Source organism: Cardiocondyla obscurior, linkage group LG13, assembly GCF_019399895.1.
Source record: "Cardiocondyla obscurior isolate alpha-2009 linkage group LG13, Cobs3.1, whole genome shotgun sequence".
NCBI classification, from domain to species: Eukaryota; Metazoa; Arthropoda; class Insecta; order Hymenoptera; family Formicidae; genus Cardiocondyla; species Cardiocondyla obscurior.
In genome coordinates, this window is record NC_091876.1 from 1,979,199 (window position 1) to 2,007,187 (window position 27,989).

The 27,989-nt window shown below is 44.1% G+C and overlaps 3 protein-coding genes across 5 annotated transcripts in view; 2 read left to right on the forward strand and 1 right to left on the reverse strand.

Annotated features, from left to right (window-relative positions):
* The first annotated feature begins 23 nt into the window (after positions 1 to 23).
* LOC139107568 (uncharacterized) lies at positions 24 to 7,009 on the forward strand. Its single transcript, XM_070665269.1, has 10 exons — positions 24 to 220; positions 786 to 1,461; positions 4,196 to 4,261; positions 4,670 to 4,796; positions 4,914 to 5,044; positions 5,160 to 5,269; positions 5,347 to 5,492; positions 5,582 to 5,780; positions 5,913 to 6,029; positions 6,181 to 7,009. The coding sequence occupies exons 3-10, from the start codon at positions 4,202 to 4,204 to the stop codon at positions 6,296 to 6,298; spliced, it is 1,008 nt and encodes a 335-aa protein (XP_070521370.1). The 5' UTR covers positions 24 to 220; positions 786 to 1,461; positions 4,196 to 4,201; the 3' UTR covers positions 6,299 to 7,009.
* Positions 7,010 to 11,809: 4,800 nt separating this feature from the next.
* On the reverse strand, positions 11,810 to 27,528 carry LOC139107563 (uncharacterized). 3 transcript variants are annotated; one of them, XM_070665256.1, is made up of 17 exons: positions 27,147 to 27,527; positions 20,901 to 21,121; positions 20,700 to 20,796; positions 20,562 to 20,612; positions 19,158 to 19,264; positions 18,943 to 19,062; positions 18,753 to 18,824; positions 18,440 to 18,619; positions 18,171 to 18,346; positions 18,009 to 18,082; positions 17,804 to 17,933; positions 17,509 to 17,730; positions 16,968 to 17,435; positions 15,402 to 15,727; positions 15,080 to 15,323; positions 14,600 to 14,983; positions 11,810 to 14,445 (listed from the first exon to the last, which is right to left on the reverse strand). In XM_070665256.1, exons 2-17 carry the CDS (start codon positions 20,970 to 20,972, stop codon positions 14,385 to 14,387), a joined length of 2,784 nt encoding a protein of 927 aa, XP_070521357.1. In that variant the 5' UTR covers positions 20,973 to 21,121; positions 27,147 to 27,527; the 3' UTR covers positions 11,810 to 14,384. The 3 variants fall into 3 exon arrangements, with proteins under 3 accessions (XP_070521357.1, XP_070521358.1, XP_070521356.1); XM_070665257.1 differs by having other exon boundaries at positions 16,968 to 17,024; positions 17,190 to 17,435; positions 19,158 to 19,267; positions 20,562 to 20,796; XM_070665255.1 differs by having other exon boundaries at positions 19,158 to 19,267; positions 20,562 to 20,796; positions 27,147 to 27,528.
* Mical-like (MICAL-like protein) overlaps positions 23,390 to 27,989 on the forward strand; it is a 37,467-nt gene continuing 32,867 nt past the window's right edge. The window contains exon 1 of the mRNA XM_070665254.1: positions 23,390 to 23,453. Within this exon, the coding sequence (XP_070521355.1) occupies positions 23,405 to 23,453 (49 nt within the window). The 5' untranslated portion in view covers positions 23,390 to 23,404. The remainder of the gene's footprint in view (positions 23,454 to 27,989) is intronic.

The window sequence follows — 27,989 nt, forward strand, 5'->3', positions numbered from 1 at the left end:
CCATCTCGTACTGTTTACAGTCGTAGAAATTTACAGTCAATTTTATAATTCAAACACTAGAAATATGAATATCGAGTGCACTACGTACAAAGAAAAGAAAAAAAAAAAAATTCAGCACGTGCAATGACGCACGTGTGAAAGGTATCGAAAGCAGAATAAAAACGTTGGTCTCTTCCGTCGGTGCTGGACGACTGCGAAAGCGACTGCTGATTAATGCGAGGTATCAAATTGTGTTTGCTTACACAACTGTCGGTCTGTCTGTATCTTTTCCTGTCAACCGGCAAAACACACCGTCGCGCATACGTATTTCGTGTCGGGAATAGTATCGCAGGTTCCAACGGCGCGATAGTGAAAGTGAAAGCAACAAATTCGGCTTTTTCCGTCGTGGGTTGCGCCACTTAAACGTATGACAATTTTTTTACGTGTTTTTCTCGGAAAAGTCGGGCCTCTTCTCTCCGTTGTTTAGACGCGCGCGATCATTTGCGATGCTAAATTATGCCGCATAATTAATTTGTAATTTGATGTTGAACTGCATGTTAATTCGACGCTAATTGAATTGATAAACACGATCTATTGAGATAATCGACATTTTATTATTATCGTGTACATATGTATGTATATGCAACGTATGCATTTAATTTACTATTCACAAGAATTATCGAGGCTCATGGCATATATCATATTTCAATTATTTCATTAGTTCAAGTCAACCGACTGATTAATTTATATACTGACAAATATATATACAGATATATATCTAATTTTTTTTTTTTTTTTTTTTTTAGGTAACTAATTGTTCGATGTATGCGGGTACATACATATGTGTATGTCTATGAACACGTGCCGTCTCAGCACACATGGTTGAAAGTATTTGTGCTACGCTTGACCCCATTACGAAAAGCGGAAGGCAAATAATAGATTATGATTCGCCCTTGTCTTCGAGACAAAGTTTAAAGAAACCGATTGACCCGGGCGCAGTTGTGGACAACAATTAAGAGCGAGCCGATGGATAGATCTCGAACGACGAGATGGACACGTTACATATTCCTTTGCGGCTCGAATATCAAGGTGACGCTCGAAGGTGCGAGCACGCGACAATCACCAGGACCTCCGATCGACGATACGATTTCAAGCGCCGAATGGACCGATCGAAGATTTTCCAGCTTCCACTCGGATCGTCCCCACTATGTAGCCGAGGCCCATCCGACTTACCTGGAAACCACGCCTCAAGTTCTGTAGGCCTACGGTTGGAGGTGGCCGTGTTTTTGGGCAGCTAAGGCCGCGCGATTCACGCACATTGTCACTTGCGTGAACGCACTTGAGTGGGTCTGTCCGATCGTGCGAAACCGTCTCCTTGGCTGGCGACTTGCAACCCGAGAGAGAAGCACCCTAATACGAAGCTGCCGCATCTCGCTGATTTCCACCTGCTTGACTATCCCTCATCAAATTGAGCACGTGCACGTGAGTATTATTCTACAGTACTGACATACATATTATACGTTTCGTTATCAATTCAATACCAATCATTATATGAATTTAATTTTTATCCAAAAAGTATTAGTTGATTATCAATAAAAAAAATTTAATTGCTCTTTTTTTTTTTTTTTTTAAATATGTATTTGTTTGAAGTTCTAAGTCGATCGAAATTGTTCAGAACGTGAAATCATGACTGTAAATTTGATTGAACTTGTAATCTCTAGTCTTGATATAAATTTTGGTGCGTTCTCGCGACCTTGACTTGAAGTGGAAACAGCAGGCGCGTTAGTTTTTTTTTTCTTTTTTGTTTTTTTTTTTCCTTTCTCTCTCTTATGTTGTTATATCGACATATTCTGGAACCGGTGTAACCCGATGAACGTGATTTCAATTATTTTGTGGAAATTTTATGGATTTAGGTGAATCGTCGACCCTGCGCTTCTTATCGATAATTTTTCTTTTTGTCGGCTTTGGCGCCGACAAATTACAAATAATGACGTACACGTGACATAAATCTTTATTTAAATGTATTCTAAATTAATCGCTGATATTTTTTTCTTTACTATCGATTGTCGTACTATCTGTTATCTAGAATATCGCGAGCTTTGTAATCCAAACTCCCTTTAGCTCGTATATTAACGTACGGAATTAACATTAATTTGAATGCCTGGGCAACAACGATCGCATAAACATTTAGGTTTCATGAGTTTATTAATCGATAAAGCAGACAGCACTCGCGACATTTATAATTTATGACTGCAACTTTCGAATCGCACAACCGATCCAATATATACAAAGGAAATATGATATAAAAAGGATTCAAATTCCGATAACTTGTAATTACTCGTATTTATCCGGCTTACTGGACTTATCTTTACAACGTTTTCCACTCGCTTGACATATTTATGACTCGACATAATAAGCCAGTCAATAAAAATGTCACTAGGTCCGGCCGTAACTTAAGTACGGTAAACGTCAGGTCTTGTACAGTTAGTTAATTAGCTGCAATTTAAAATACGGCGGAAAAAGATAGATCTCGTAACTTTGGAATCGAAGTAAATCGTAAACGACGGCCGGCGGTGGAAGAAGGTAACGAAAAATTTAAAGAATCGCGGAATCACACACATTTCTTTCCGGTCATTCGCTTCACGAAGGAATCCGGTACTATATTCGGCTTATGTTTATTCCCAAAAGTTCCATTCATTCTGTACTTTATGACTACGATTAGTATCGGCTCCTTTTAAAATTTGGCTCGTGTGGGAGAGGTTTTGGTGCTAAAATTAAACGACGAGTGGAGAGAAAAAAAAAAAAAAAAGGGAGGGACATTGTTGTCCGAATTAGACAGCCTTGCGTCGTTATCGCCGCTAGATTTACGCTTCCCATCGTCGTTCCGGTATGCTGTTTTGAATTCCATTACGTTGCATCTTCACCCCCTATCCCATGCGAATTCTTCGAGGCGTCCCTTCGAAGGGAAACTGGCCGTGCTCTCCTTCGTTTATCACTGCGATTTTGATAGTACCAACTCGTTCTCGACGAAGGTTAACCGGGTCCGTTTTATATTCGACGAATCGTTCGTTTTATTTGCATTACAAGGCCCATTGTCGCTCCGCGAGTCCTGCCGCTGCAAAAAATCATTTGGCTTATCAATAATTAACTACATAAATGATAGATTTGTGACGATAAATAAAAATTAAGACTCGGCTAAACTATACGTATAATCTACGTGCCACAATTACGCCTACAATTTAATATCGAATACGGTTGTTAGACATTAAATTATTCGTATAGATGACACATTTAAAAAGGTACAGTTATATCATCGCGTGAAAGAACTCACTACCGTTATTTCTATTTTCAAATCGAAACATCTGTCGCAAATCACGATGAATCTCGAGTTCTCCTTCATCGAAATTCATCCTGCATTAATTTAACAGCTGATTGAGACCGTGGTATTTTAAATTCATAGAAGCTTAATGGAAGATTGTGATTTAAGATTATCACCGTGTATCTTATCGCGCGTCAAACAGCTGTCAATGACACGTGTATACGTCCAATAAATTCCACTTCCACTCGATGTGATAATCACTATGTCAATACTTGACGTAGCAATGGCTTAAGATTTATTCGTAATATCGATTAAAACTTTTCACTCTGTTCACTTAAAAAAAATAAAAAAATAAAAAAAATAAAACAAGTCTGGCACGATTCTTGGCGTGAATCCTAATCCTACGTTACGTGTATCGCTTAATAATACGTGACATAAGTGCCAACGACGTTCTCGCCATTATTGTCGTAACAACACACCATTGGCATAATACGCGTTGCTTCATTTTCTTATGCAAGATTCGGGCTTCTACCAGCTGATCCAAGGACGACCGCCAGTGATCTTATTTCATTGTAATTTTTCGTCTCCCATTCACCCGTCATTCGAAGGCGGAACTCATTGTTACGTTGATTAATGCTTTCGGCACAGCGCTTAATTCAAGCTCAAAATTGATTCTCATCCCTTTAGATATCCTCGGAACCTTGTGCCAGAAGTCAAATATAAAACGAATGCGAAGCTTAGAATGGGATCCTTATAAAAAAGAGCACAAGTGCCGAAAGTATTTTTGCCATTTCACTTTCCTTTTTTTTTTTCTTTCCTAAAAAAATAATGATTTAATTAGAATAAGTCTTTGAAGCGTACAGAATTAAACAGAGATACTTAACGTAATGATTTCAGGGGAAGATGATCACCAGGTATCAACGAAATGACATCCTGCTTGTAATATTATACCTCTCCATGCAAGTAAGACAATTTTCTTTAAATATAATTAAGCTTGCACTCTCTCGCGATTGCATTCTACTTTTTATGAACTGACGTTTTAAGGAAGTTTGATGGGCCTCGTGTTTTGCCAGTGGCAACGAAAGTTCGGGCGTTTTACCAACTCGTTTTTCAATATATTCTTTTTAAATGCATGCGTCCAAATACCCTCGTACAATTCTGCCATTTCTCAGCACTTTCCCGCAGACGCGCCCTTAATACCTCACGCACGCGAGTAAAAGTTAACGAGGCCGCCCATTTAATGACTTTGCGTGTATAGTGCGATCGAAGAAAGGTGCAAAGCGACGATTCAATTTTTACGCAATATTTTTTATTACCATACTTGTAATTTTCAAACCTTATCTTCGCCTTTGTCGCGAAACCTTTGTTAAGGTGCCTGACGTAATCCACGGGCATGGAAGATTAATGGATCCACCGAGCAGAAACGCAATGTGGAGGTTCGGTTATCCAAACCCAGTTAATTACAACGACAATGAGCTCTTCTGCGGCGGGTATGCAGGTTGGTTTTGGCAATTTGCAAGCGAATCGATTTATATATGCCTGGTATACATATATCGCCGTGACTTGCGGGCGTTTAACGTTAGGTCTAATGTCGAAAATTGCTATTGTTCGCTAGTGCACTGGCAGCAAAATAAAGGGAAATGCGGCATTTGCGGGGACGCGTATCATTTAAGTCAACCACGTCCCCACGAGGCCGGTGGCGAGTTTGCAAACGGCATCATAGTTCGGCACTACACCGTGGGACAGGTAATGTAATTTCTGATATTGCTGCCGCGCCGTTTTCATCTGCGAAAAAAAAATATTCTCGTGTAAAAAAAACTTGTAATAATATAAGTACAATATCAGTATAATCTGTTTGGAGGAAATCGAGGTTGAGATCGAGCTAACGGCGAATCATTTCGGGAGGTTCGAAATGTATCTGTGCCCGAACAACGATCCGTCACGCGTGGCCACCCAAGAGTGCTTCGATTCGTAAGTAATGATCTCCTACATATTTTTTGTACGCGGTATGAAACGACTAATACCCAGAATTTTTTTTAATCACACAGCCACCCTTTGTACGTGTCCGGGACGCAGGACGTACGCTTTGAGATTCCACGTGAGACTGGGAAAAAAGGCATTATCAAGTACGCGGTAACGTTGCCGCCGTACGTAACGTGTTCGCAATGCATCGTTCAATGGACTTACTACACAGGCATGAAATTTTATCACGTATATTATATCTCACCGCCTTTATGCTGGTCCTCCGCGGATCATCTTTCATTTCTTCTTTTTGTTGTCAAGGTAACATGTGGGGCACGTGCGAAAACGGTACAGAAGCCGTCGGGTGTGGCAGGCCGGAAACTTTTCGCAATTGTGCCGATGTGAGCATCGTAACCAGCACCGGTGGAATACCGCCGCGGTTCCTTTACCAGAACGTGATTTACGAACTGTATTCCGTAGCCCCGAAGTTTTCGACCGCGCCGCTCGCTCGACCGCTGAGGTAAGAATCAACGTGTTTGATAAGAACATCATCAAATTAATTTAATACAAAAGCACTTGTCAACGTCTATTTTTTTTTTTTTTTTTTTTTTTTTTATGTCCACGTGTACGAGTTTTATTTTGCAATTTTCAGAGTTCAAGTGTGTGAGCCGACAGCGGCTTATCGATACAGGCAGAATATGACCAATTGGTGTCAAGTGAATTGCATTCGCGTCCCATCCAACTGCCCGCCGGGTATCTGTCACTGTCTGTAAGTATTTAATTGATAGGCAAACTTAAACAATCAATTGCCAACGACTTGGAATCATATTAAAGAGTCAAGTGGTTGCGACTTTCAATTTTTCATATCCGCAGAGATTTCGTAAAGTCTCTTTCTTATTCTCTTATCAATGTGATTGCAGGAACACTTGCGACGCTATTGGAGAAATCGCCGACAGACCTGGAGCGGACCAATACTGCTTGAGAAGTTGCATGCGTTATCCGTCGAACTGCCCGGCCGATCGTTGCAACTGTTATTGAAATTGTTCGGCATACAAGATCGAATCTAAAATGTGAATGTGAACGTGTGAATGTGCATATCGTCCAATTAATAAAAGTCTGACGTAACACGAAATAACGTAGCTGCGGGTGCATGATTGTGGAAAAAGTTTTTCCCGTACGCGCGAAAACGCTTTGTCTTACCTTACCGTGGATGTTTCCGCTTGCAAAACTCGGGGGAAAAAAATGTTAACAGTGATGTTTATTCTCATCAATGTAGATTTCAATTCCGTTTTAACTCATCTTTTTATTTTTCTCGAATTTTTAGAAGTGAAAGAAGATAAAGAGTAAGTTGAACCGGGATCACAGATAACTTAGGTTGACGGAAATGGCCATAAAGTTCGTCTTGCGTTAGACCAAAAATTAATTAAATGATATTAGATTGAAATTTGACCAGTCGGAAAAAAGGTTCACTAAAATAGATATTAATTTTCCATATTTGATTGCTTGAAACCTCAAGCTGCAAGCTGAATCCTAATCTGTAGGCCGATACGAATCTATTTTGAACGATCTACGATTCGCGTGTCAGGTTTCAAAGGAATTCTTACGTATAATTTTGTACTCTTTATATTTTAATGCATTTTAATATATACATGTATACCTCATATACGCTGATATTTCGGTTCTGCTAAACGTGTTCCTCTTTGTTGCACGGCAGCAATCAAAATTATAAATAGAATTTTTTTTTTTTAATCCGTAACATGCGTGATCTCTAGATTGTCTAAAGAGGACCTCGGTAAACGATAATCAGAGTTGCCTGCTCCGTGAAACGCGAGAGGTGGGTGAGAGACGAAGGAATAACCGTGTAATGGCACTATAGTATTTAATTAGGACATTCTATTGACAGAGGTTAAAATTTCACGCGTATATCACATATTATACACGTAATCATCAACGTTTTTCCCCGTGGGCTTTTGCGCGGCTGTGCTCAGCGAGACGTCCAATTTCCAATTGCGCGCTTTCGGCCGCCAGCGCGATAACTCATAATTAACGATACCGTTGGAAAAACACACACGAGATTTATACGTTTTCGCAGCGATGTATTGTTTATGTATATATCATACATATAATCATAAATCTTTCCTCTCCTCTCGCTATGGTTAACACTTTACAAAACTATATACACTAAAGCCATCTTTGTAGTTTCTACAACGCTAGCTAGCAACATTTTCTTTTTCCTTTCATCTGTCATTTATATATATATATAATATATCTCGACGCGCTTTTTCATACTCGTAATATAATTATAATAATTATAATGATAATAACCGTCGCCAAAGTGCGTAACAGCGCCGCGTTAAATTGAAAATCGTGCTATGCCAAATTCTAGCGCGAGGTGTATACGATAATACAAAGGTATCATCCAACTGTCGCTTATCGCTAATTGTTATGCAAGGTAATTAACGTCCGCGATCGGTTGCGGCTAGGTTACTCGGGTACTCCTTCTCTCCTCCTTTCTCTTCTTTCTTCCGATTTTCCGCGTGACTCCGGCCGCTCTCTCGTCAATCCTCTCTCATTCCCCGACTTACAGTCGATATACATATACGATGTATGCACCCTGAAAAGCGGATATGGTGTTCGCTGCAACGGCGGCGGCTTGCGTATGTGACTTTCTTCGTCTTCATCCCCTCCCTCGGCCGCCGAGTACGGTGGAAAAATTGCAGGGCGCGCTTTCCTTTCCCCTCAGTTCTCGGCGGCTGGCACTCCGTGACACATTCACGCGCGCGTTTCATGTGAGATTCTACGCACACCACGACGAGATTACGTACGCTGGCCGTCGTCGCGGCTAGCACCATATCCGCCGTTCAGTGCACGATACGTTACGCAATTAGCGCGAGGGGAAGGTACGTAAACACCAGTCACTCTGACGGATTACTTGCGCGTCGATAACGAGATGAGAACCAAGCCGTATTAAATTATTGTCCTTATTCAAACGATAACGTACAGATCGAAATCAACGATATTGTCATATTATTGCGCGAATTAAATTCAACCGAAGCTACCGCTCGCCCGTCGGCTTTGCACTCGATAAGAAATTAGGGAGGTAATTTGGAAATGAAGGATTTTTGCGAACGTAATCGAGTGCGCGTCGCGTGAAGTGACGCGACGATCAAGGTAACCGGAAGGGGCGGGGGTGCATCATGTACTTGTGTAGTTTCGGTCGCGAGTAGTCGAGCCGGCCGGTTCGAGGCTTCGAGTGGCGATGTTCGTGGGCATCGACTCGGGTTTAAATTCACTCGGGTCTTTCTTCCGCAACCGTCGCGCGCCGCGCGGGTGGAGTCGAGTGATTCTCGTCGCGTTTACGTTGACTACTTTTCGATCGAAAGGACGAAACATTCGCGACGCCGTTTCTCGCGACACCGTCGACAGCGATCGGAGCGATCCTCTCGGCTTTAATTGTTCATTCCGGATATCTGTTGGCGTTCCGTGCCTCGTAAGCGGTCGGGCGGCTTGGAGCGTGACATCGACGAGCGATCGTCGCGATAATTGGACCTACTTCGATAAAATTAATTTAATCCGAGGCCTGCCGTTCGATGGAGGAGAAGCCCCGCGTGAAACGATTCGTATGATATTTCCGTCGATTTTTATTGAACCTAACCTCCGATCGAATTAATCGGTTGAAGTAAGCCTTCGTCCGCGGCAGCGCGATGGCGCCTCTATGGCGTTTGCATTTCCGGTCCGCGTTTATTGTGTTGGGGACAGTGATCGTTACAAGTGCCTGGACGAAGGAGAAGAAGAAGATGACTTCGGGAGCTTCAGAACGAGGGAAAATGGAGGAGATGTCGACCGTCACCGGTGGAGAGCTGACCGTCACCGGTAGAGAGCTGCCCGTCACCGGTGAGTACACTCGACCGCAAGGTCTTTTCGTTACCCGGACGTTTCGATGCCGTTGCTTTACCCCCGTCGACTTTTCAGGCCGCGTTTATCTCGCCCTTTATTTTCCACTTACAAAGTAATAATCCGTAATAAGAAACCAAAGTCGCGCTTGATTCCCTCCCCGTCCCCATCCCCCTTACTTCCGACTATCATTTGACTGGCAGTGCAATTTTAAACGCGACGTCTCTGTACTCTTGCGAAGCGCACAATTTCGCAGTCGATTGTTATCGGCTTGACGCGCTTAATGACGGTTGTCGGGACGCGAAAGTTTCACGAGAAATAAATCGCACTTCGCTTCCCGGGACCCGGGCGGAGTAACCGGAACGACATCGATCCTCCTTCCGCGTCGAATCGATCGAGAGGGATTGGGGAAAAAGAGGAACGGCCGTGAGGTCGAGAGGACGTGATTTCGGATAGTAGCTCGGCTCGCTCTCGCATCCTTCCGGCATTCTCACAAGTGCAAAAACGCGACCTACAGTTTTTTTTTTTTTTTTAATATTTTTTTATCGCGAAAGGAACGCACTCCGTGAATTCTTTCGACGCTTGATAGACGCGGCGACGGGACGCGTGGTGTTGTCGAGGTGCGAAAAAATCATCCGGATGATCCGAGGTCGAGCGGTAGAATCGCGTTGCTGGAACGTCGGTGCGTCTCTCACGGCTCCAGGAAAATTGCGCCGAGGTCCCGTCCCGAGATCAAGCGTCGATCGAATCGCTCACGGTGGATTTACATCTCGGAATCAACACCCCGGTGCGCCTTGGTTTAAAATTTTTTTACTGCGCCCACCGATGGGTGAGCAAAGCGTGTCCTCTACGCCGTTATCAGACCAGAGATCAAGATTGAGATAGAGTTGAGCCAACCGGAAAAAGAGAAAGAAAAAAAAAATAAATAAAAATAAACATCTCCACTCGACCGAACCTTCCTTCGATTATTTAAAATTCAATTTAACTTCAATCTCGTAATTTCTAGTCCGATACGAGGCTTAGGCTGCGCGCGGGAATACGCACTTTGAACGATTGCTTTTCATTTGCACGCACAATTTCGGCGACTTGACCGTCGCGTATCGCTCTATCGATTGCGGGGATCCACGGCAGTCGGAACAACTGGGCTTTAAAACCTCGGCATATAAGCGAGCGGGCGCCGCTGATTTTCCATTTGATGTACGCGTTTCGTCAAATATTTTTTTTTTCACTCTAGACTGTCTACAATACGGTATAACAAAAATATCTCGGTATCTCGCCAATCCACGGAAAAAATCGCGATCCCATTCAGCTGTAATTCCGCTGCAGCACGTTGTCGTGTTATCTACATCTCTTTACGGCGATAATAATTATTACACCTTTCGAGGTTGTAAATTGAAATTATTTTTCTCACGCTTTTCACAATAAACGCGATAGCATTGCTGCATATACTAGAAAAGTAGACGTGTATGCGCGTGTGTGTGTGTGTGGGTATGTGTATCGCACTCTTACTTTGTTTTACATCTAGATAAAAATATAATTGCAATTTATAAATGCATGCGACAAACTTACATAAATACTATTTCAACAATATTTACAATTCTCTGCTTAAATCGAGAAAACATACTATAAAACAAAAACTCTTAGAAACGCTGTATAAAATAATGTTACAATATATACCGTGGTGGCACCGGATCTCGCAGACTTTTTCAAAGGTGCAAACTTGCACGCGATTGAACCCATGCAAGTTTTAATTTTTCCTCATTGCGCAATAATATTTTAGCAATAGACACTATTTTAGAAAGATATTCTGGACTCGATTGATATCTACCTGTTTCGCCTACGTACGCTAATTATGCAACTAATCGCATTTCCGTACCGTTATATCGTACAAGCGGTCACCTCTTCCGGTATTCGTTGACCGGTGCTTGAAAACATTTTGCGCTCCCGCCGTTGAGGAGTTAATCGCAGCGTGTCGGAATAGCGGAGGGTGTACTCGTTCAAGTGTTTCACAGTGTTTTATTTAATATTAAACGTTATTTAACGACGAAATTCACCGAACTCAGCTGGCCGAGTTCTAATAACGATGGAATGAAAATGTAATCGATACACGCGCGCCGAACGACGCGGCCTCGACTTGTACAAAATGCAAATGTGACTCGAGGCGATTGCACTCGGGTCCGGGGCTCGGGCTGCTGCCAAACTGAGCTCGCGCTTGCGATTAACAAAGTCGAACGTACAATTCGATCGCGCTATAAAAACTGAGTGACAAATTCATCGCCGCGGCCGCGGCTAGCTTAGGTTTCCCTCGTCGCGATTTGATTTATTTTCCCCCGATACGCTCGGACAATTCGCGACATTGAAATTGAAAAGTTGTCTTCCCCCGTTATTCTAAATGTTTAAGTACGTTGATCATTCGTTGCAATTTAACAACGGTAAAACGTCAGTGAACTCATTTCGTACGAGGAATCAGGAAAATTTCCGACGCGAACAGAACGCGATAAGAAAGAATGAAAAAAGAGAAAGAGAGAGAAAGAGAAATAGGTCTTTGGCTTGCGTGATGTATATTTTTTTTTCAAGATTCGAAAGAGAGCGAATATGTATGCGATGATGTCGAAAATTATTTACACAGAGTAGCGTCCTCTTAGGCGAGTAACGTTTTGCTTTTTTTTTTCCTTTTTATATTTTTTTTTTTTTTAAGATTTAATTTTAATTCTTTTTGATTTGCTTCGTGGCTCCTCCGTTGCTTAGAATTCGCGTTTTCTCGCCGGCATCTCCAAGTTTGCTCGTCTTCCATGTCTTCTCAAAGATTCGACTATATGGCGCACTTAATCTCACGGCTTGTACAATAAAATTACACGGGCGAATTGAAAAGTAATTCGTTACCGCTGTGTGTGTGACGCGAATGAAGTCGTACGGTAGTACATTATAATTAATTTCCTTACATCTCAATCGCGGGACATGTGTTAATCTAGATATATTATCGGCTAGCCTATCGTAAGAACTTTACGATACTTGAGTTGAGCTGCTGAATTAACAGTATGATCGCCGTGAATATCATTTTTTTTTTCTTTTTTTTTTTTTTTTCTTTTTCTTTTTAGAGTCCTTATGATTATCGCTCGCGTGTCCAGACCACTGTACTCGGCTCGTTGCGTTCAAGTAACTGTCGATGGAGGGTGTTTTCGTATTTGTCTTGCACTTGCTGTTGCACGTAAAAAATAAACGCGTCCTTAAATCGAAATACCTTCGAGACGAAACGTCATCTAGAGACTTAAAAATCAGTCGTTAAAAAACTGGCGTGCATTAGAGTCACCCGCGTTTTCGTTATCTTCCACGTTCGTTCGTTTCTCGCTTTCGTTACCGTTTTGTACGTAAACCGCAACGTAATTAGGCATATCGTTCTTCGTTACCGCCGGGTTTTGATCATTCATTTCTCTCGTCGGGGGAAAAAAGATTTGGCCGTTAGAATCGTCGTAAAGCGCCGCGGTAGTGCGCGAGACAAACGTGTCGTTAATTAGCGTAACAATTACGTATTATTTAATCTTAAAAACTATACACGAAAAGACACCGATAAGATATAGATAAGAGCGCAATGCGTTAAACTTTACGTAGCCTCTCCTGCAATTTTTGGCATCGGATCGGAGATCCTGGGGCAGTAACAGAATCAGAGATCCGACAATACACGCGATGGGTATTTCGACATCAATATTAATTTAAATTTGCGCAATTATTTTTACTCTTTTTTTTTTTTTTTTTTCTATTTTCCTTTCTTGTTACTATTACAATTCGCGACTCGCCTAACCGAGAATCAACGAGCGAAACGCCGTAGAGTTTGCCGTAATCGCCGTCGGCTAATCAGTGGGACGCGATCGCGACAAATGGCGGACTATAACACGAAATAGACACTTAAGATATATCAGGTCACGATAATTTGTCAATAATTAATATCGAACGCTCTCATAAGACACTGCGTAAGACACGCTAACTCTAAGCGATAAATCTAATTGTAAGTAAGACGGAGACTCAATACGTGCACTTAAACAACGTAACCCGCGCCGCGCATTGGGATGCAATGTATCTCTCGGAGGGGGGAAGGGGGTAAAACAACGAGATATCTCAAAGGTAATTGCGATCGCGACGTCGTCGACCGCGGGGCTGGACCGATCAGAGACGCGTTCGCGTCTCCTGGAATTAAACGGCGTTCTGCAACGTACGGGTATATTTCATCGGGCTGTCGAAACGTAAAACTTTTGCTAGCAACGATTCGAGGAAAAATTGAGTATCTGGGAAAAGCGCGACCATGGAGAGCGGCCAAAGGGCTCAAGTTTGGCTGGCACCCCTACGAGCGCGCGTTTGCACGTGATACGAACTGAACGTAACGAGCTCCCAATCCGCGTCCCTACGCGCTTATTTTTCTACTTTGCTCGGCAACACGTTGCCGTTAAACATTTACTCAATGCTGAGAAAGAGAAAGAGAGAGAGACACGATCTATCGCTACTCGTCACGCGACACATCTAAGGTTTTTTCTAGTCTACGTTAATCTACGTTAATCTACAAACATCGGAGGATTACTCTCTAATTTTAAATGATAACGCTCCCAATCTCTTTGTTTGATAAATAATTTCTCGTCCATCTCGTTTCGCGATACGACTCGCCGTATGCGAATAAAACGGCGGGGGTTAAATAACTTTAATCGGGAAAGACGAAGGAGCTCACAAAATTTTCAGATCGAAATCTCGATGCGGGTCCGTCTCAGATTTGTTCCGGCAATCTCGTGTGAACGAATCGAATCATTAGGCCGTACCTACGATACAAATAGTGACTCGATGCGAAGTTAGAGACTAGACTAGTCGATGCACATTGTCGCGTTACCGATTCTATCGAACGAAACTGCTCGCGATTTTTTTCATTGCACGCAACACAGTAATTACCGATGCAACGTATAATATATCGCGAAGATCCGTCTGTGGTATTTGAATACCAGCGACTACAAGCGCTACAATTCGTTTTATTAAATCGTTCAAATGCCTCCGTATGACTGAAACTTTATCCTCAAAAGAGATAGCAAGTGCGTACGTGTGTGTGAGGTATCTTCGTCCGATCGACGCGAACCATCGAAAGCTTCGTGACTTAACGGTCTGGACACGCGAGGTCAGTAAAGTGGATTAAAGTGGAGATCGAATTTGTGAATGTTACAAATGTAAAATGCAAGATTTAATTATCAACGACAAATTACAAGTAACCTAAAGTCGCATAGGTTTTTACATAGGGCGCATCCACTCTACAGTTTTCCCTGAAACAGACAGTGAGCGCTCCGTACGAATGAGAACATTATTACGAGGTTATTACAAACGGTGAGAGACAAAAGGGTTTTTTTTTTTTTTTTTTTGGAAGCGACGGTCGCGACTGCGAGCGTAAGCGGTTTAGGTCGGGGGTCAGGTACTTACTCGTCCTCCCACGGGCATACTTCGTTAACATTATTGTCACGCTTCTCCCGAGGTGCTGCCTGCGCCGTCGACGGGCGGTCCTCCTGTTGGGCGTCCGGTTCCCAGACAGGCACGACCTGCGCCTCCTCGGGCAGCTCCTCGGTCGTCGTCGTCGTCGTCGTCGCCGTCGTCGTCGTCGTCGCTGGCGGCTCCTCAGCCACCGGCGACACGTCCGCTCCAGTATCCTCGCTTTTCGTTCTCTCCTCGACGACCGTCTCACCCGCGGCGTCCTTCGCCGTGCAGCTCTCGCTCGCCTCCTCCTCCAGGTTCTCCATCGTAGAATTGTCGCTCGGTAGATCGCCCACGATCGCGCTGATGCTGATCAAGGGTGCTTTCGCACTCGCCCTGCGAACAGACACCACGTTCGCTTTCTCGATCGCGCAAGCTTCCCGACATTGCGAGGCTACTCGCTCGTAACGTGTACCTCGTCGACGGTCTTACTTGAGACTCTCTTTGACGACGTCGGCCTCCGCGACGACTTCCTCCTCGGGCACCGTTTTCTCCAGAGACGTTCTCTCTTCCAACTTTTCAACTACCACGTGGGAATATTCGAAGGACTGTTGGGGCGACGGATAATTGCAGGACGAGACGGACGCGCGGCCTATCTCGGCCAGTCTAATACGGCCGCTTGCTGAGCAGGTTGAATAATTTCGCGTTATCGTACCGGGGCCCGAGGTCGATGTACCTGCACGTTTCGAAATCAGGGGAGGGATATTTAGTGACGGCGCCGTTCGTTTCTGCTTTCGCGTTAAGCTGTACTGACCTATGCTACCACTATGCTGCAAACTACACGACTTGCGCAACCGCTCGGAGACATCCGCGATAGCTAGGCTGACGTCCGACGAAGAGCTGCACGAGTCCAGCTGCGCCGAGTTTTTTCGGGAGGCGCGCGTGGTATCGGTCGAGGAGTGCGCGGTCGTCGCGTAACCGCCACTGTCCCACACGTGTCGTGCCTGATCAGCTGACGCTGTCCTCCCGGAAGATCCGGTGTCCCCCGTTCCTCCGGGTTCCGTGCTCGGGCCCGGCACGGCCTCCCACGGGCACACGTCGTCCATAGGGCGAACTGCCGCTTCCGTCGCGCCAGCATCCCTGACAACAGGAACTTTATTATATTTAGTTTTCACCGTTTGCCTTCGGTATAGGTACCACGCGCTTTCGTGTCTGCGTGTTTCGCGTATTCCGCGACGTTCGTGTATTGCGTATGCGTATGCGTGTGTCGGTGTCTTTCATCAACATTAGTCGGTACATGCATATGACTCCATTCAACGACTAAGGAAAATGTAGGTCTTTGTACACGTCGCTAGTTCCGGAATTATGCCCTTCCGGAAGTAAAAAGAAAAAAAAAAAGAAAAAGAAAAAAAAAAAAAATAAATAAATAACGGAAGAAAGCCAGATAATTCCGGAGCATCGTGCGGGGATCCGTTTTGACGTGGGGAATCGCTTCGATCCTCAATTCTTGGTCGCGCTCCCGGGTAAATACAAAAAGTTTGATACACTTTTTACGAAACATCAGAAAACGTAAGTCATAAAGAAAAATGTTATAACGTGGAAAGAGTTGGTACATACTTTTCTTGCTGTGCAAATAATGTGCTCGACAAGTATCGCACGTATAGGTAATGCGTTACATAAAATATTACAGAGAGATATATGTAGATGAGTACAGAGGTATAGTAAGCTTGATACGACGACACAATATCGACATCGAGACAATTATACAGAGTGTCTCAAAGTACAAGAGCCGGTTGCTGCTGCTTGATTTTATATCACGAAAAAACAGAGATATGCGCGGCGTTTATGGATTGGAAAAAAAAGAAGAAGAAAAAAAAAAAAGTAAGCAACGAGCGCCAGCAACGAGAGAGACTTTGAGACATTCCGCGTACGATGGAATTTGATAGTTATTTTTAAACACTGAAAAGGAGCGGGTACAATATCGTGTGATACGGTAATACTGCCACCAAGATAACGATACACACGCTTAACACACATTTCGGTGAAATTTCGTTAAATGATTTCGTTGAGAGTGCGAGTTTTCAAACACACCGAGATAGTAGAAGGGTCTGCCAAGGTCTGATACGACGAAGGTACAACCGAGCCGCGGTGCAAACGCGGAGCGCAATTAATAACTCGCAGCTGCCCTTCCCTTCGCGCATCTCCGCACCGTGGTCCGGTTCCGTCATCGCCTGATCGTTATTTCGAGATACGCGGGCGCGAAAGGAAACGCGCGACGCTGCGAGCACAGAATGGGCTTCTGCGTGAACGCTCCGCGCGCGCACCGTCCGCTCTTACACTTAATTGAGAAAATCCGTGGTATGTATCGGGGGTGACTTACTGAATACTATGCGGACTAGGCCTCGAAGGTATCTTTACGAGTCGTGGTAGATCTCCCCTGAAAATACGACGCGCACGAATAAGGCTATCATCGGCCACGTCCACCCGACATCGCGCGAACGGATAGCATGCTAAAAGCGCGAGAATAGCCGTAGCCGTATCTCGCCGGAGAGCGTAGGATAGATATTCCCTCTCTCGATAATCGTCCCCGAGTCCCGCATACCTGTATGGGATGTCGGTCAGGTTCGATTGGCTGTGAGAGTGCGGGACTCGCGGCGCGGAAGTGACGTCGCGGACTCCGCACACCGCGAGCTCGTGGGCGCTTCCGGACAGGCTCCGGTCGCTTCCTCTTCGCCTGCCGCCACCGCCGCTGCCGCCGCCGCCTATGCTGGCGTGCTGCAAAGTGCTAGACGTTGGTGTCGAAGTGGAGGAAACTTTCTTCTTAGCTTGGCCGCCGAAGCCGAAAAATCTGTAAAGACAGGAACCGGGATCGCGTTGAGTATTTTTTTTGCGCACAAGACGTGAGACGTAGAGAGCCTTACCTCTTCTTTTGCATAGGTTGCACGCCGGCAGCTAAGAGATTACGATATTGATCGGAACGTATAAATCTAGGATAGCAGTCCTTTTTCAGCAATAACGTATAAACATGCTCCGCCGCGGAGTCGAACGTAAATCTGCTCGGATTTTTCATCTCCTGATGAACCTTCTCCATCGTTTTCCCGTCTATGTTGATTTCGCAAGGAGCCCCGGGTGCCAGGAATTCTCTGCGCAAACGTTGCCGATAAAATTCTTTTCTTTCACGCAATAATAATAATGTTAAATTACCGCAGTGCGCACCTAAAAATTTCGTTGACTTTGTCTGGTATTTGTGCTTGAAAACTATGCCTGAGATCTTTGACCGCCAGCCAAAACCTTATATTCTCGTGGCTGTATTCCTTTCTTAAATAATTTGTGAATTCTTGTAAACCTGTTGCGGGGATAGGAACAACATTTGTGAGTTTGCTAGGGTAATAAATATATCGATGCGATCGGCAAGTTTTACCTGTAGGATCAGACATAAGTTCCTCCATTGATAGCGCCCATCGTTTAACACGTTTTTCCGTAGGAACTTCCACTCTAGACGACAAAATACGTGATCGAGTCGCTCGTATTTCACATGTTAAATTAATCGCGTTTAAAATTAATAATCGTAAAAATTACTTACAAGGGACTATTCAGTTGCCAAAACGTATGATCGTCAGTGATCCATGGGTTGGAAGGTTGCGGCTGTACAAACATCGGGTCGTATTCCATGTACGTTTCAAAGTATGATTTGAAATTTTCAATCGCAGTCGAAACCTTTATTCTCGTGCGCGTTAGACTGTTTCGTAGAAGGGTCACCTGTTACAGGGCACAGACGTAATACGAGTTATATTATATAAAAATGTAAGTCGAATACGCGCCGCGGCGGTCGTGAAACCGAATCGCGCTCACCTCACGCTGCAGATCGGCGAGAGTGCGTTTACGTGACGGAGGTCCAGAGTGAAAACGAGTGGGCACGGCTTCCAGGATACTAAGGCAACCGGGTGGCGGCCGATAGACTCTCCAAAACGCACGTTCCTGCGAGTCGCTCACTATCTTGTCGCCTTTTTTCCGCTCCTTAGATAAGCGTACCTGGTCCCACAAAATCAGCAGCATTTCAAGGAGTCACGTGCTCGAATATTCATTTTTAGCATTCGCGCGGGATAATTATCCCGATGGGCAATTAGCGAAAATTAAGCGCGATAGTAACGGATAAATTATTCACCTGTTCTTCCGCTTGTAGCTGTATTATGTCCCACTTGTTTTGCAAGCTTTTGCGCAGACTGTTCAAGGCTTCCTAAAGAGATAATGCAATTTTTTTTTTTCATGAAAAAAAGTGCTTTTTTTTAATTATTATTTTTTTTTTTTTTAAGAGCTTTTCGACGCGTCGTCACGAATTACATAAATTTACATACGATCTCATAATCCTCGAGAGCGTGACGTTGCTTGTTCCTCAGAGTTCGTTTAGCCAGATAGATCGCGTAGTCCACGTTGTGGGGGGGTTTATCATGTTGCCACGGCCAATAATAAGGTGTCTACGCGTATCAAGTTTTCAGATGAGAATTAAAGATTTTTTGCGCCAAAGTAGCGGGTCTTATTTTTTAATTACCTTCGAGCGATTTCAACTCACCTGAAATCTATATAGAGAGCTATCGTCCTTAACGGTAAGCGTTTTGGAGTCATTCACCGGGAAGAAGTAGCCATACTGGCATAGTTGATTAGCAATATGGACCGCCTCTACTGTCAAACATAATAATGCATTTTCATATCGGAAGAAAAGTTAGCTCGCGTATCGGCAGGAATGTCCCTAAGAATCGTTTAACGACGTCGCATTATTCGGTGCTGTATTGTCGTCGGGTGTGTCGTTTCTTCTAACAAGCGTACGTTTTTCGCCGCGTGCGAGTCTACCTTCGCGTCCTGACCTATCTAACGCGCGCTCGACTGTCCAGACTGCTGGTCGTCGGGCCCGCTGACCGCCGCGGTGGTTCGAGTACGTGCGTGTGTTGACATCTGGCCGGCAGTCTTCGCTTTCCAAGTTCGCAAGGTGGAGGACGCGCGGGCGGCGGGCGGCGAGAACCAGTTTGTCCGGCGATTTCGGCAGTCGAGCGAGCTTTGCGTAAGGTCAGCTCAACAACAGTAAACAAAGCACGCGGTAAAAAAACGTTTAGATATATATTTAGAAACACGGTCCGCGCTGAACAGCGACGAGACGACCGATACTGGACAGATTTTGTTTCTTTTTTTTTTTTAAGTGACAACTTAATTTTTTGAAGACAGTCACTAAATAATACTTTCTTATAATTTACGGCTAGCACCAAGCTGGTCACTAATTAAGAAATATATTTAATCTCCGCGATCTAATCACCGGCTGCAAAATCAAATTACCTAGATAAATTTCCACTCGGGTAATTATTAATCAATATTAATTAATAATTAATTTCATTTTTCATTCGATTAATCTATCGTATAGATACAGATGAATGTAATGTCCACAGTTTTTTTTTTCCTCTCTTTTTTTATTCCTTGGAATTTCATTCTTTAAATTTGCTCGATGCGAATTAGTTTTCGCGAGAAAACCGGGGGAAATTTACGATCTTTATTTACACGGGCGCACGAGCGCGAAAAGAAAACTAAATAAAAAGCTGAAAATTCGCGCGAACATATATTTGCTGTTTCTCATGAAGCAGTTACAAGTGCACAAGCTCTCACTCTCTTTCTCTCTCTCGTCATTAATCTCTCGTCTCTTCAAATAACCAGCGGTATAAATAATTCATATTCCGTTTGAACGGAAGAGAATATTCTATGTAGCGTATAATGCTCCGGTACGTACACCCGATATTTTTTAAAGGGCGCGAAAAATATCGATGCGAAATGCGGTCTCGGATACCGGGGGTGCAAGGCGAGATTCATCGATATTATCGCGAGCGCGTCCTCGAAGGAGAGCGTCGCGGATGCGCGCCGCGCGTGTCGTACGAGCGAAGAGCTCATATCCCGGCGGCGATCGGTAATCAGTAGTAGACATACAAATCTGTACCTGATTCTTCGATGGCAAGCCGCTCCATCAGCCACTCGATGAGATCGTAACCTGCAACACGCAGGCAGCCTACTGTAGTGTCCTGGCCGTGATGGCCGCTTATGCTTACTCCACAACGCAGGTACCGATGGCACTCACCCATGAACGCTGAAGGGATCGAGGTGAGAAATTGTTTTTGGCTGCGCACGGGTACCCCGGTCTCAGGGTCTTGCATCTCCCGCACCAGCCCCTCCATCTGCGCAAGAGATCGATGCGGGTGTAACGATTATTATCGCGGCTCTGGTGCGCGCACTGGGGGGAAAACGATCTCGTTCGCGGGCGAGATAACGGATATTATACCTTGGCGAAGGCATAAGGCCTGTGAACGCGTGGCTCCTTCTCTTTTTGTTGTTGATTGCTAGAGGCCTCCATCGCGATCGAGGCGGCCCTCTGCGTCGCTGGCAGGAGCGGTGTCGATATCGATGGCGGAGGGGGCTGGGGAGCTGGGCCGGAGACGGGTCTACCCGAACTCCATGGGGCTCTGGCCCCATCCCATCACTCCAGTCACCCCCGCACGCCCACTGAAACATCCCGTAAATTTTCCTTTTTATCTCCTTCATTTTTTCACCGCGACGAGAATCAACGTAGCGCACGCGGCTGGATCTGTACTAGACGAGGACGCGCGTACAGCGAATTTAATCATGAACTATATTCGTAAACACAAGAAAACTTTCTATTCCATTATACCGCGTGTGTAGCTACAGCGACAATGTAAAACATGAAAAATCGCCGACTGCGATTTCGGTCTTTGAGTGTTTTTTTTTTTTTAATTACTCCACGCTTAATCATCGTAACGTACCGCAATTAAATCGCGAAGCGTTTGCGACGGCGAATGGAAATCGCGTATGATAATTTTAATAAATGCGATACTTGTTCTTAAACAGATATTCTTGTCGTAGAAGCGTCGTCTATAGTTGATTGAATTTTTAACACTTTCGTTTGATACACTTCGCCAACGAGAACGTGCCTTCACTCTCATTATTTATCAAAGCATATCGGATTAAGAACAGTCGACAGGAATATCGAACATTTAATCTGCAGAAACAGAAACATTCGTTCGTATATTAAGGTACATTTACGTAAACTATTTTTAAAATCACTATTGATGACAATATATTTGCCGAATGTCGTTGGCATTGATTGATTCAACATCCCCGTGTAGCTGCCTCTTTAACATTTCAAACGAAAAAAAATATTAGTTATTATAAAATGATACTCGGTTATTTTTTTTTCTTTTATTTTTTTTAATTCTTGGAAAAATATGAAAAGCACAGAATCGATTTATTTTTCACGCTTGCGGCGTACTCCACCGAATCAGTTATATAAAATTGTTAGATGAATAAAAGCAAATGGATTGTCTTATTGAAATAAGAGAAAATAGTCGGACCCATCGAGATCTAGTCTTCCGCGATTGCGAATCGCGTTCGTGCGAAACTGCGACAATAAACGGTAAACGGCAAAATGCACGCCGGCTCGACGCTATAAACGCTTCCAGTCCAATCTTCTTGCGGGATGATTCGGATTGCGGATGAAGATTTACTTTATTATTCGCCGCTTCCTCGTAGTGGAATAAAAATTCCCCGCGCTGTTTCGTCGTAAATCCGGAAAATGTCCCCCGGCTCGACCGAATATTGAGAGATTCATAGAGACAAAACGTAATCTGTTTTTATAGTTGACTTTTTTTTTTACCGAAAATTCTTCAGTCGAGAAATTCGCGTTTTTAGGTAAGGGGGGGAGAAAAAAAAAATACGAAGCTTTTACGAAAACGTGTAGGAAAACTTGTAGAAGAAAAAGGGGTCAGGCCAATACATTTTAGTGCTAAAAGCGGCGGCGGTACGAATCATCCGAGACCTTTTACGGCGAATGACTTGCGGAAAACGATACAAAACGCCAAGTTTCCTCTCTACCGCTTAAAACCGACGCTGATTAGTTCTCTCTCGCTTGGCTTGCTCCACGCCAAGCGAGAGTCAACGTCGGCTGTCGATTTTGAGGTTCAATTTAATTTTAATATTTAATTAATATGTCCGGGCAAAGACGGTCTTCGCGATTTTCGAGATCGGGAACGACCTGGTGGAAGTACCGTCTTTGTCTGGACATACTAATTAAATATTAGAATTAAATCGAAGGAGAGTAACGAATAGATAACCGCGGGGTGACGAGGGGGGTGGGCGGGCAAGGGGGGGTGAGAGCGAGCGCGAGCCTACGTGCTGAACGATAGGTATATTCCCCCACTACTCCCACTCCCGCTTTGTCCTTCTCCAGCGGTCGCGCGAGCACACGTACTCACTACGCACTGTACATCAGCCACGTGTGTCCGTGCCGAAAGTAATTCGCACTTCCTTTTAACGAAAACTCTTCCGGCACGATAACTGCGATTAAACTTTATATTTCTCTTTGCTACAGATCGACGCAGTTGCATCCGCCGTCGTCAACGTGTATCGTCACCGCCGATATTAATCATACGAACCGCGGTGGGTTCGTCGGGTCGTCCCGCGAGATCCGCTGAGTATTCGGGCGTAGTTTTGCGACACACGACTTTCTTCTAATCGCGAGTGCCGAGTATGGAACGCGAGAGTGTTCACTGAGTAAATTTCGCGGTTATAAATTCACGGTCGGGGTGTTCGCGAGTGACCTGTTCGCGGAAGGATGGCTCGGCACGTCCCATCTGAGAGGAGGAGCAGGCCCGGGGGGCATCAGGCATCGGCGGAGCAACTTTTAAGTAAGTATAAATTAAAAAAAAAAAAAAAATTTTTTTATTAATCCCATTAATGAACTGATATGTCTACAATAATTTTGTCTTTTTTATGTTACAGTCACCGGCAGAAATCTACTACTCCGCTGAGGTGCAGATTGGTGAGTAACATAATTTTTTTTTCGTAGTTCGTAATCGGAATTTCGTAAAAAATAGCGCGAGCATGGTTTCTTCTAGTTGTCTTTAAAAATGATGGCACTATGACGCCACGTCGCGTTGCCGATAGTATCGGGTTACTTATGATATCGCGTTACTATCCAACTGATCTCTTGAATGCAAGGTCAACGCAAATCGCTATCAAGGCCGTGACGCGATGTATCGATGAAAAAAAAACCCCCGAGTGCTGTCCTAAAAATGGAGACGGCTTTGTGTGCACGTGTGATCAGGTGTAGTCGAGCAGTCGGATAAAGCCGCCGTCGATATATCGATGTATCCCGGGTTAACGAACCCGGACCTACTCGACTGGCGATAATGAGAGTAGTGTTCTCGTCTACCTTAAGAGAAGGCTTGTAAAAATAAAAAAAAATAGAAAAAGGGAAATAGGATCTACATTGCTATACGGCATCATGCTAAAATTACTAATTCAACTCTTGAAATTACTCAAATTTTGCATTTTAAATTCGCAATTACATTCTCGTTATTTTTCACTTATTTTTCCACGCTCGCCGTCGAATATATGTATTCAACAAAATAGGTTGTTAAACTGATCGTTCCGTGGCATCTACGTACTCCGAAACTTTTCACCTCGCTTCCCCTACTTCGTTACTTAATTCTTTAGCTTTGCGTTTAGAAAAAAAAAAATAAAAGAATACTTTTGAGCCCTTTATAAAGCGATAAATAGATACATTTTCCAATGCGAGTTTAAAAAGAGAACCACTATAGTGGCATTTCGTTTTAAAACGCCATTTAACTGGAGACCAACTACAGTGGCGCGTGGTATTTAAAAAGTTAAACTCGATATTGTACGGGAACAAATTTAAAAATGTTTTTTTTTTTTCGTGAGAAAACTCACATTTCGCGGAAGCGTTAGTAGGAGAAGGTAGGAAAAAAAAAAAAAACAAAAAAAAACGAGGAGGCTGAAAAGGCTGAATTCCGATTGAGAGGTACTCGATATAGAAAAGAGGGGAATAGCCAGAATATCAAAATGAATCCCTAAATGACCCGGGGACAAGCAGATGCGTGGGCGGAAGCATGTTCCTCCCCTGTATCCTCGCCAAGCCTGCACCCTCTTCTCTCTACGGCTGCCAATTTACGTGCTAATCTGAAATCGATAAGTCCTCCGGCACGTCCTGAGACTTTGGGGACGTACGTTTCTACGAATTATTCACCGCGCGGAGTTATTAATGTTCCGCTCAATTGCAAACGAGTTTTCACCGATTGGAAGAAATTAATTAAGCACGCGTTCCCGTGTCTCGCGTCATGTATCATTAACCCTCGTCCACCCGGTTGGGATTATCTCGTTCCGATTTTCGCGCAGCGGACTTTTGTTTCATCTATATTAATGTTACGTAATCTCGCGTACGTCTATTTAAAGGATTTTGCGCTGCCCTGCCCGGTCCAAATTGATGGCGCAACTTCGTTATTTCGTGCCATCGATAACTGACGCCAAATACGGAACCCAATAGGGCCAATTTATTACCGTTGCCTTATCAGGGAAACAACTTTACCGAGCGACGCGCATAGATACCGCACACTCGGAAATCGCAATCGTTGTTTTGTATTTTCCACAATTGGCCCATCTGCGACTCGATAAATATCCCCTTGAAGTTTTAATGCGGGTATCGTAACGCGCCGTAGAAAGTGCGTGAGGAAAAATCCGGAAAAATCCCACTACGAGCCAATTCCAAGAAAAGCTCGAATAAGTAATATCAGCGGGGAAAAATCACCGTCGTGGAAGAAGACCGTCATAAAATTCCGAGGGAAGCGACACTAAGCTCGCCTTTCTATGGGATTAACTCTCGCGGAATTCTCTCTCTCTTTCTCTCTCTCTCTGTTTCACCGGGATTTGTTTCCTCGAGAAGCTTTGTGCGACCGATAACGAATTTCCTTGTTTCCTATTCAGACACAGGACATTCAGCAAACGGGGAAAGCGTGTACGGCATTAACCCTTTTCAATTGTCAGAGGAGTAAAATTGTTGGCTCTTTTAGATTTCTCAGATTCTGAGCCTTGAGATACTTGAAGTCTCGGTTCTTTACATTCTCAGATGCTAGGATTGTTATGCCAGGTACGCGGACAAACCTCGGCCAAGTTGTCAAATTATTTGTCGATTAAATTTCGTCAGGAATATAGTACAGCGGTCGCGAATATATTTTACGAGTATTAAAAATTTTATTTTCCGATGAGGACCGGTCTATCCCGGATCTACTGTATGATTTAGAAGTCTCTATATATTTTTTTTTCCGCGTATATTCAGCAAACGAGCAGATAGAACGATATTACGAGCAAAACAGATAAAAACGACTACGTTTCGGGGTCTCTTGTTTCTGGCGCCCGCGATAGAATCCGTCAGTTTGTTCGAATGACGAAGCCGGAGGCGAGTATTACCTCGAAATAGCCTCTAAATTGATTGAATGAACGGTTCCGCGGAGACGAGACACAATTTTAGTCTACATCTCCCGGGTACCCGCCATGCGATGCCGTGCCGGTAAATAAAACGTTCGAAATCAGGACTCGGCCAAAAGCCTCCCCTGATCTCGCACCTCGCGGAACAATAGCGGCGATAAATTGAAATTTTAATTGAGTTTTCACACCGCAACTTTCGACACCAATGAGGCAGCATCGATCGAGCTGCTCAAGTCGATCGTAAAGTCGTGACTATTTTTCTCTTTGTAGCGATTAAAAAGAAAAAAAAAAATTAAGAGCACATTCGTACGAGTATACAGACACAAGTATTTTATTTCTCGACCTGAAGACAATCGCGATGCGGCAAATGTATCTTTTACGCGAAACGTGAAATATCCTTAAAAGCTGCTGCTAATATTTAGCAAGCAGGAAGATGCAACCTCGACAAACCGTGAAGCTCAAGCTATTTTAATCTTTTCATTGCTACGGCTTTCTCGCCGTGGAATCTCACTTTGTAGATTGCATGGAAATTATTTATAATAACGCGCACGAGTTGAAATTGTGAAAACAATCGCAGTATTACGTTTACAGCCCTTCCTTTTTTTTTTTTTTTTCTCTTTACAATCGTTATATAATTGCTGCGGCATTTAATTCTAGAATAGATAACAAGATGAATAAGGATTTCTAATTGCTGAAACGAAACTTAGTCGATAGTTATCCCTTAATAATGAGCTCGGGGCGCTTAATCAGCTGTGAGTCATCAGCCCTTGAAAAGTCACGCAGCAGACAGGTGGATTCCAAAACGGGAAGTATCGATATTGCACGATAACGCGAATTTCAATAATCATTGCTCCGCCGACGCTATCACGCCGATACGAATAAATAAAGGCACGTTTGTACGGCGAATAAAAATCGATCGACGTCTACGGGATATTTACCGGCTTAATTATCGTTTATCGCCATCGTAATGTCAATCGCCTGAATTTGCCTTGACGGACGATTAGATTTTCAGGAATATGAAACGATACGTACGATAGGTCTACATTTAGCTATATGTTTGCATGCAAATAATGCATAATTGAGAAGCCGACGATACATAGTGAAATCGCGCAAACGCTATTTTACATTGCCGTTTTTCCACGTACTTGGAAATATGTCAACGTGTTTCTGGGAGGGAAAGAAAAAAAAAAAAAATCGTTGCCGAATATGAGGTCTACCGATATGGACATACCTTAATACTGAGTTAATCTGCGTTAACAGTGCGGCAAGACATCCGAAAAGTGCAACGTATCGGCACGAGCACTATCACCTTACACTGTCACTGTGCTGGCACTGCCATAAACGCGTCATCGTACCACCGTACATTCCGTGGCAATTCCAAAACGTCGTCCGTCGACATACGCGCCGTGATATCGGGAGGTCCACGTTACTACCGATACTTCTAGGACTATAGACAAATCGTTGCCCATAATTCAATACGTTCCGTTAAAGAAACTATAGCAAAAAAAAAAAAAATTAATGTTACGCTACTCTATACGCCGACATCCCGAAACGCTCTATATCCCGTAGCGGCGTTGTCGCTGCTATAGTCGCACCCTTTTCATCGATGTTTCTTCAGCCCCTCCGCCCTCCCCCCCTTTTCCGCCCCCATCGTTTTTCGACATAATCTGAAAACCGACGTCCGCCGCACTGCACCAACGTCTACATCGTCAGGGATCTGTTACGGCCTGTGCGAGGGCAGGATTTAACCCAGGGTAACTTGCCGCGCTGATAATCGGAAGCGCACGAATCCAACCCCCCTTCCCCCGCGTGAGCGTGCACATGTCAGCGATCGTAAACGCATCTCGCGCCTTTTTGACGGCGGCACCGGGCGAGCGTGGAAATATGACGTGGCCCGATCGAATGGTCCACTTTTCGCATCGCTAAGCCTCCATTCCCCGTGGTCGATATTTATTGCGCCTCGGCCGAGGCCGAGGCTCGCGGCCGCACCGAAGAAACCGACTTGATCACCTCGCGTCCCTCGGGCCAACTGTTAATCGGCCTCGAGGAGGAAACGCACTCTTTCTCTCTTTCT

Bases quoted from the DNA above. Each gene is read 5' to 3' on its own strand.
- LOC139107568 (XM_070665269.1), top strand. From the start codon at position 4,202: ATGATCACCAGGTATCAACGAAATGACATCCTGCTTGTAATATTATAC. The intron at 5,045-5,159 runs GTAATGTAATTT...ATCTGTTTGGAG, and splicing joins GGCACTACACCGTGGGACAG to GAAATCGAGGTTGAGATCGA. The intron at 5,270-5,346 runs GTAAGTAATGAT...TTAATCACACAG, and splicing joins ACCCAAGAGTGCTTCGATTC to CCACCCTTTGTACGTGTCCG.
- LOC139107563 (XM_070665255.1), bottom strand. From the start codon at position 20,972: ATGGAGGCCTCTAGCAATCAACAACAAAAAGAGAAGGAGCCACGCGTT. The intron at 18,620-18,752 runs GTGAATAATTTA...TTGTGGGACCAG, and splicing joins AGCTACAAGCGGAAGAACAG to GTACGCTTATCTAAGGAGCG. The intron at 17,731-17,803 runs GTGCGCACTGCG...ACGTTTGCGCAG, and splicing joins AAAGTCAACGAAATTTTTAG to AGAATTCCTGGCACCCGGGG.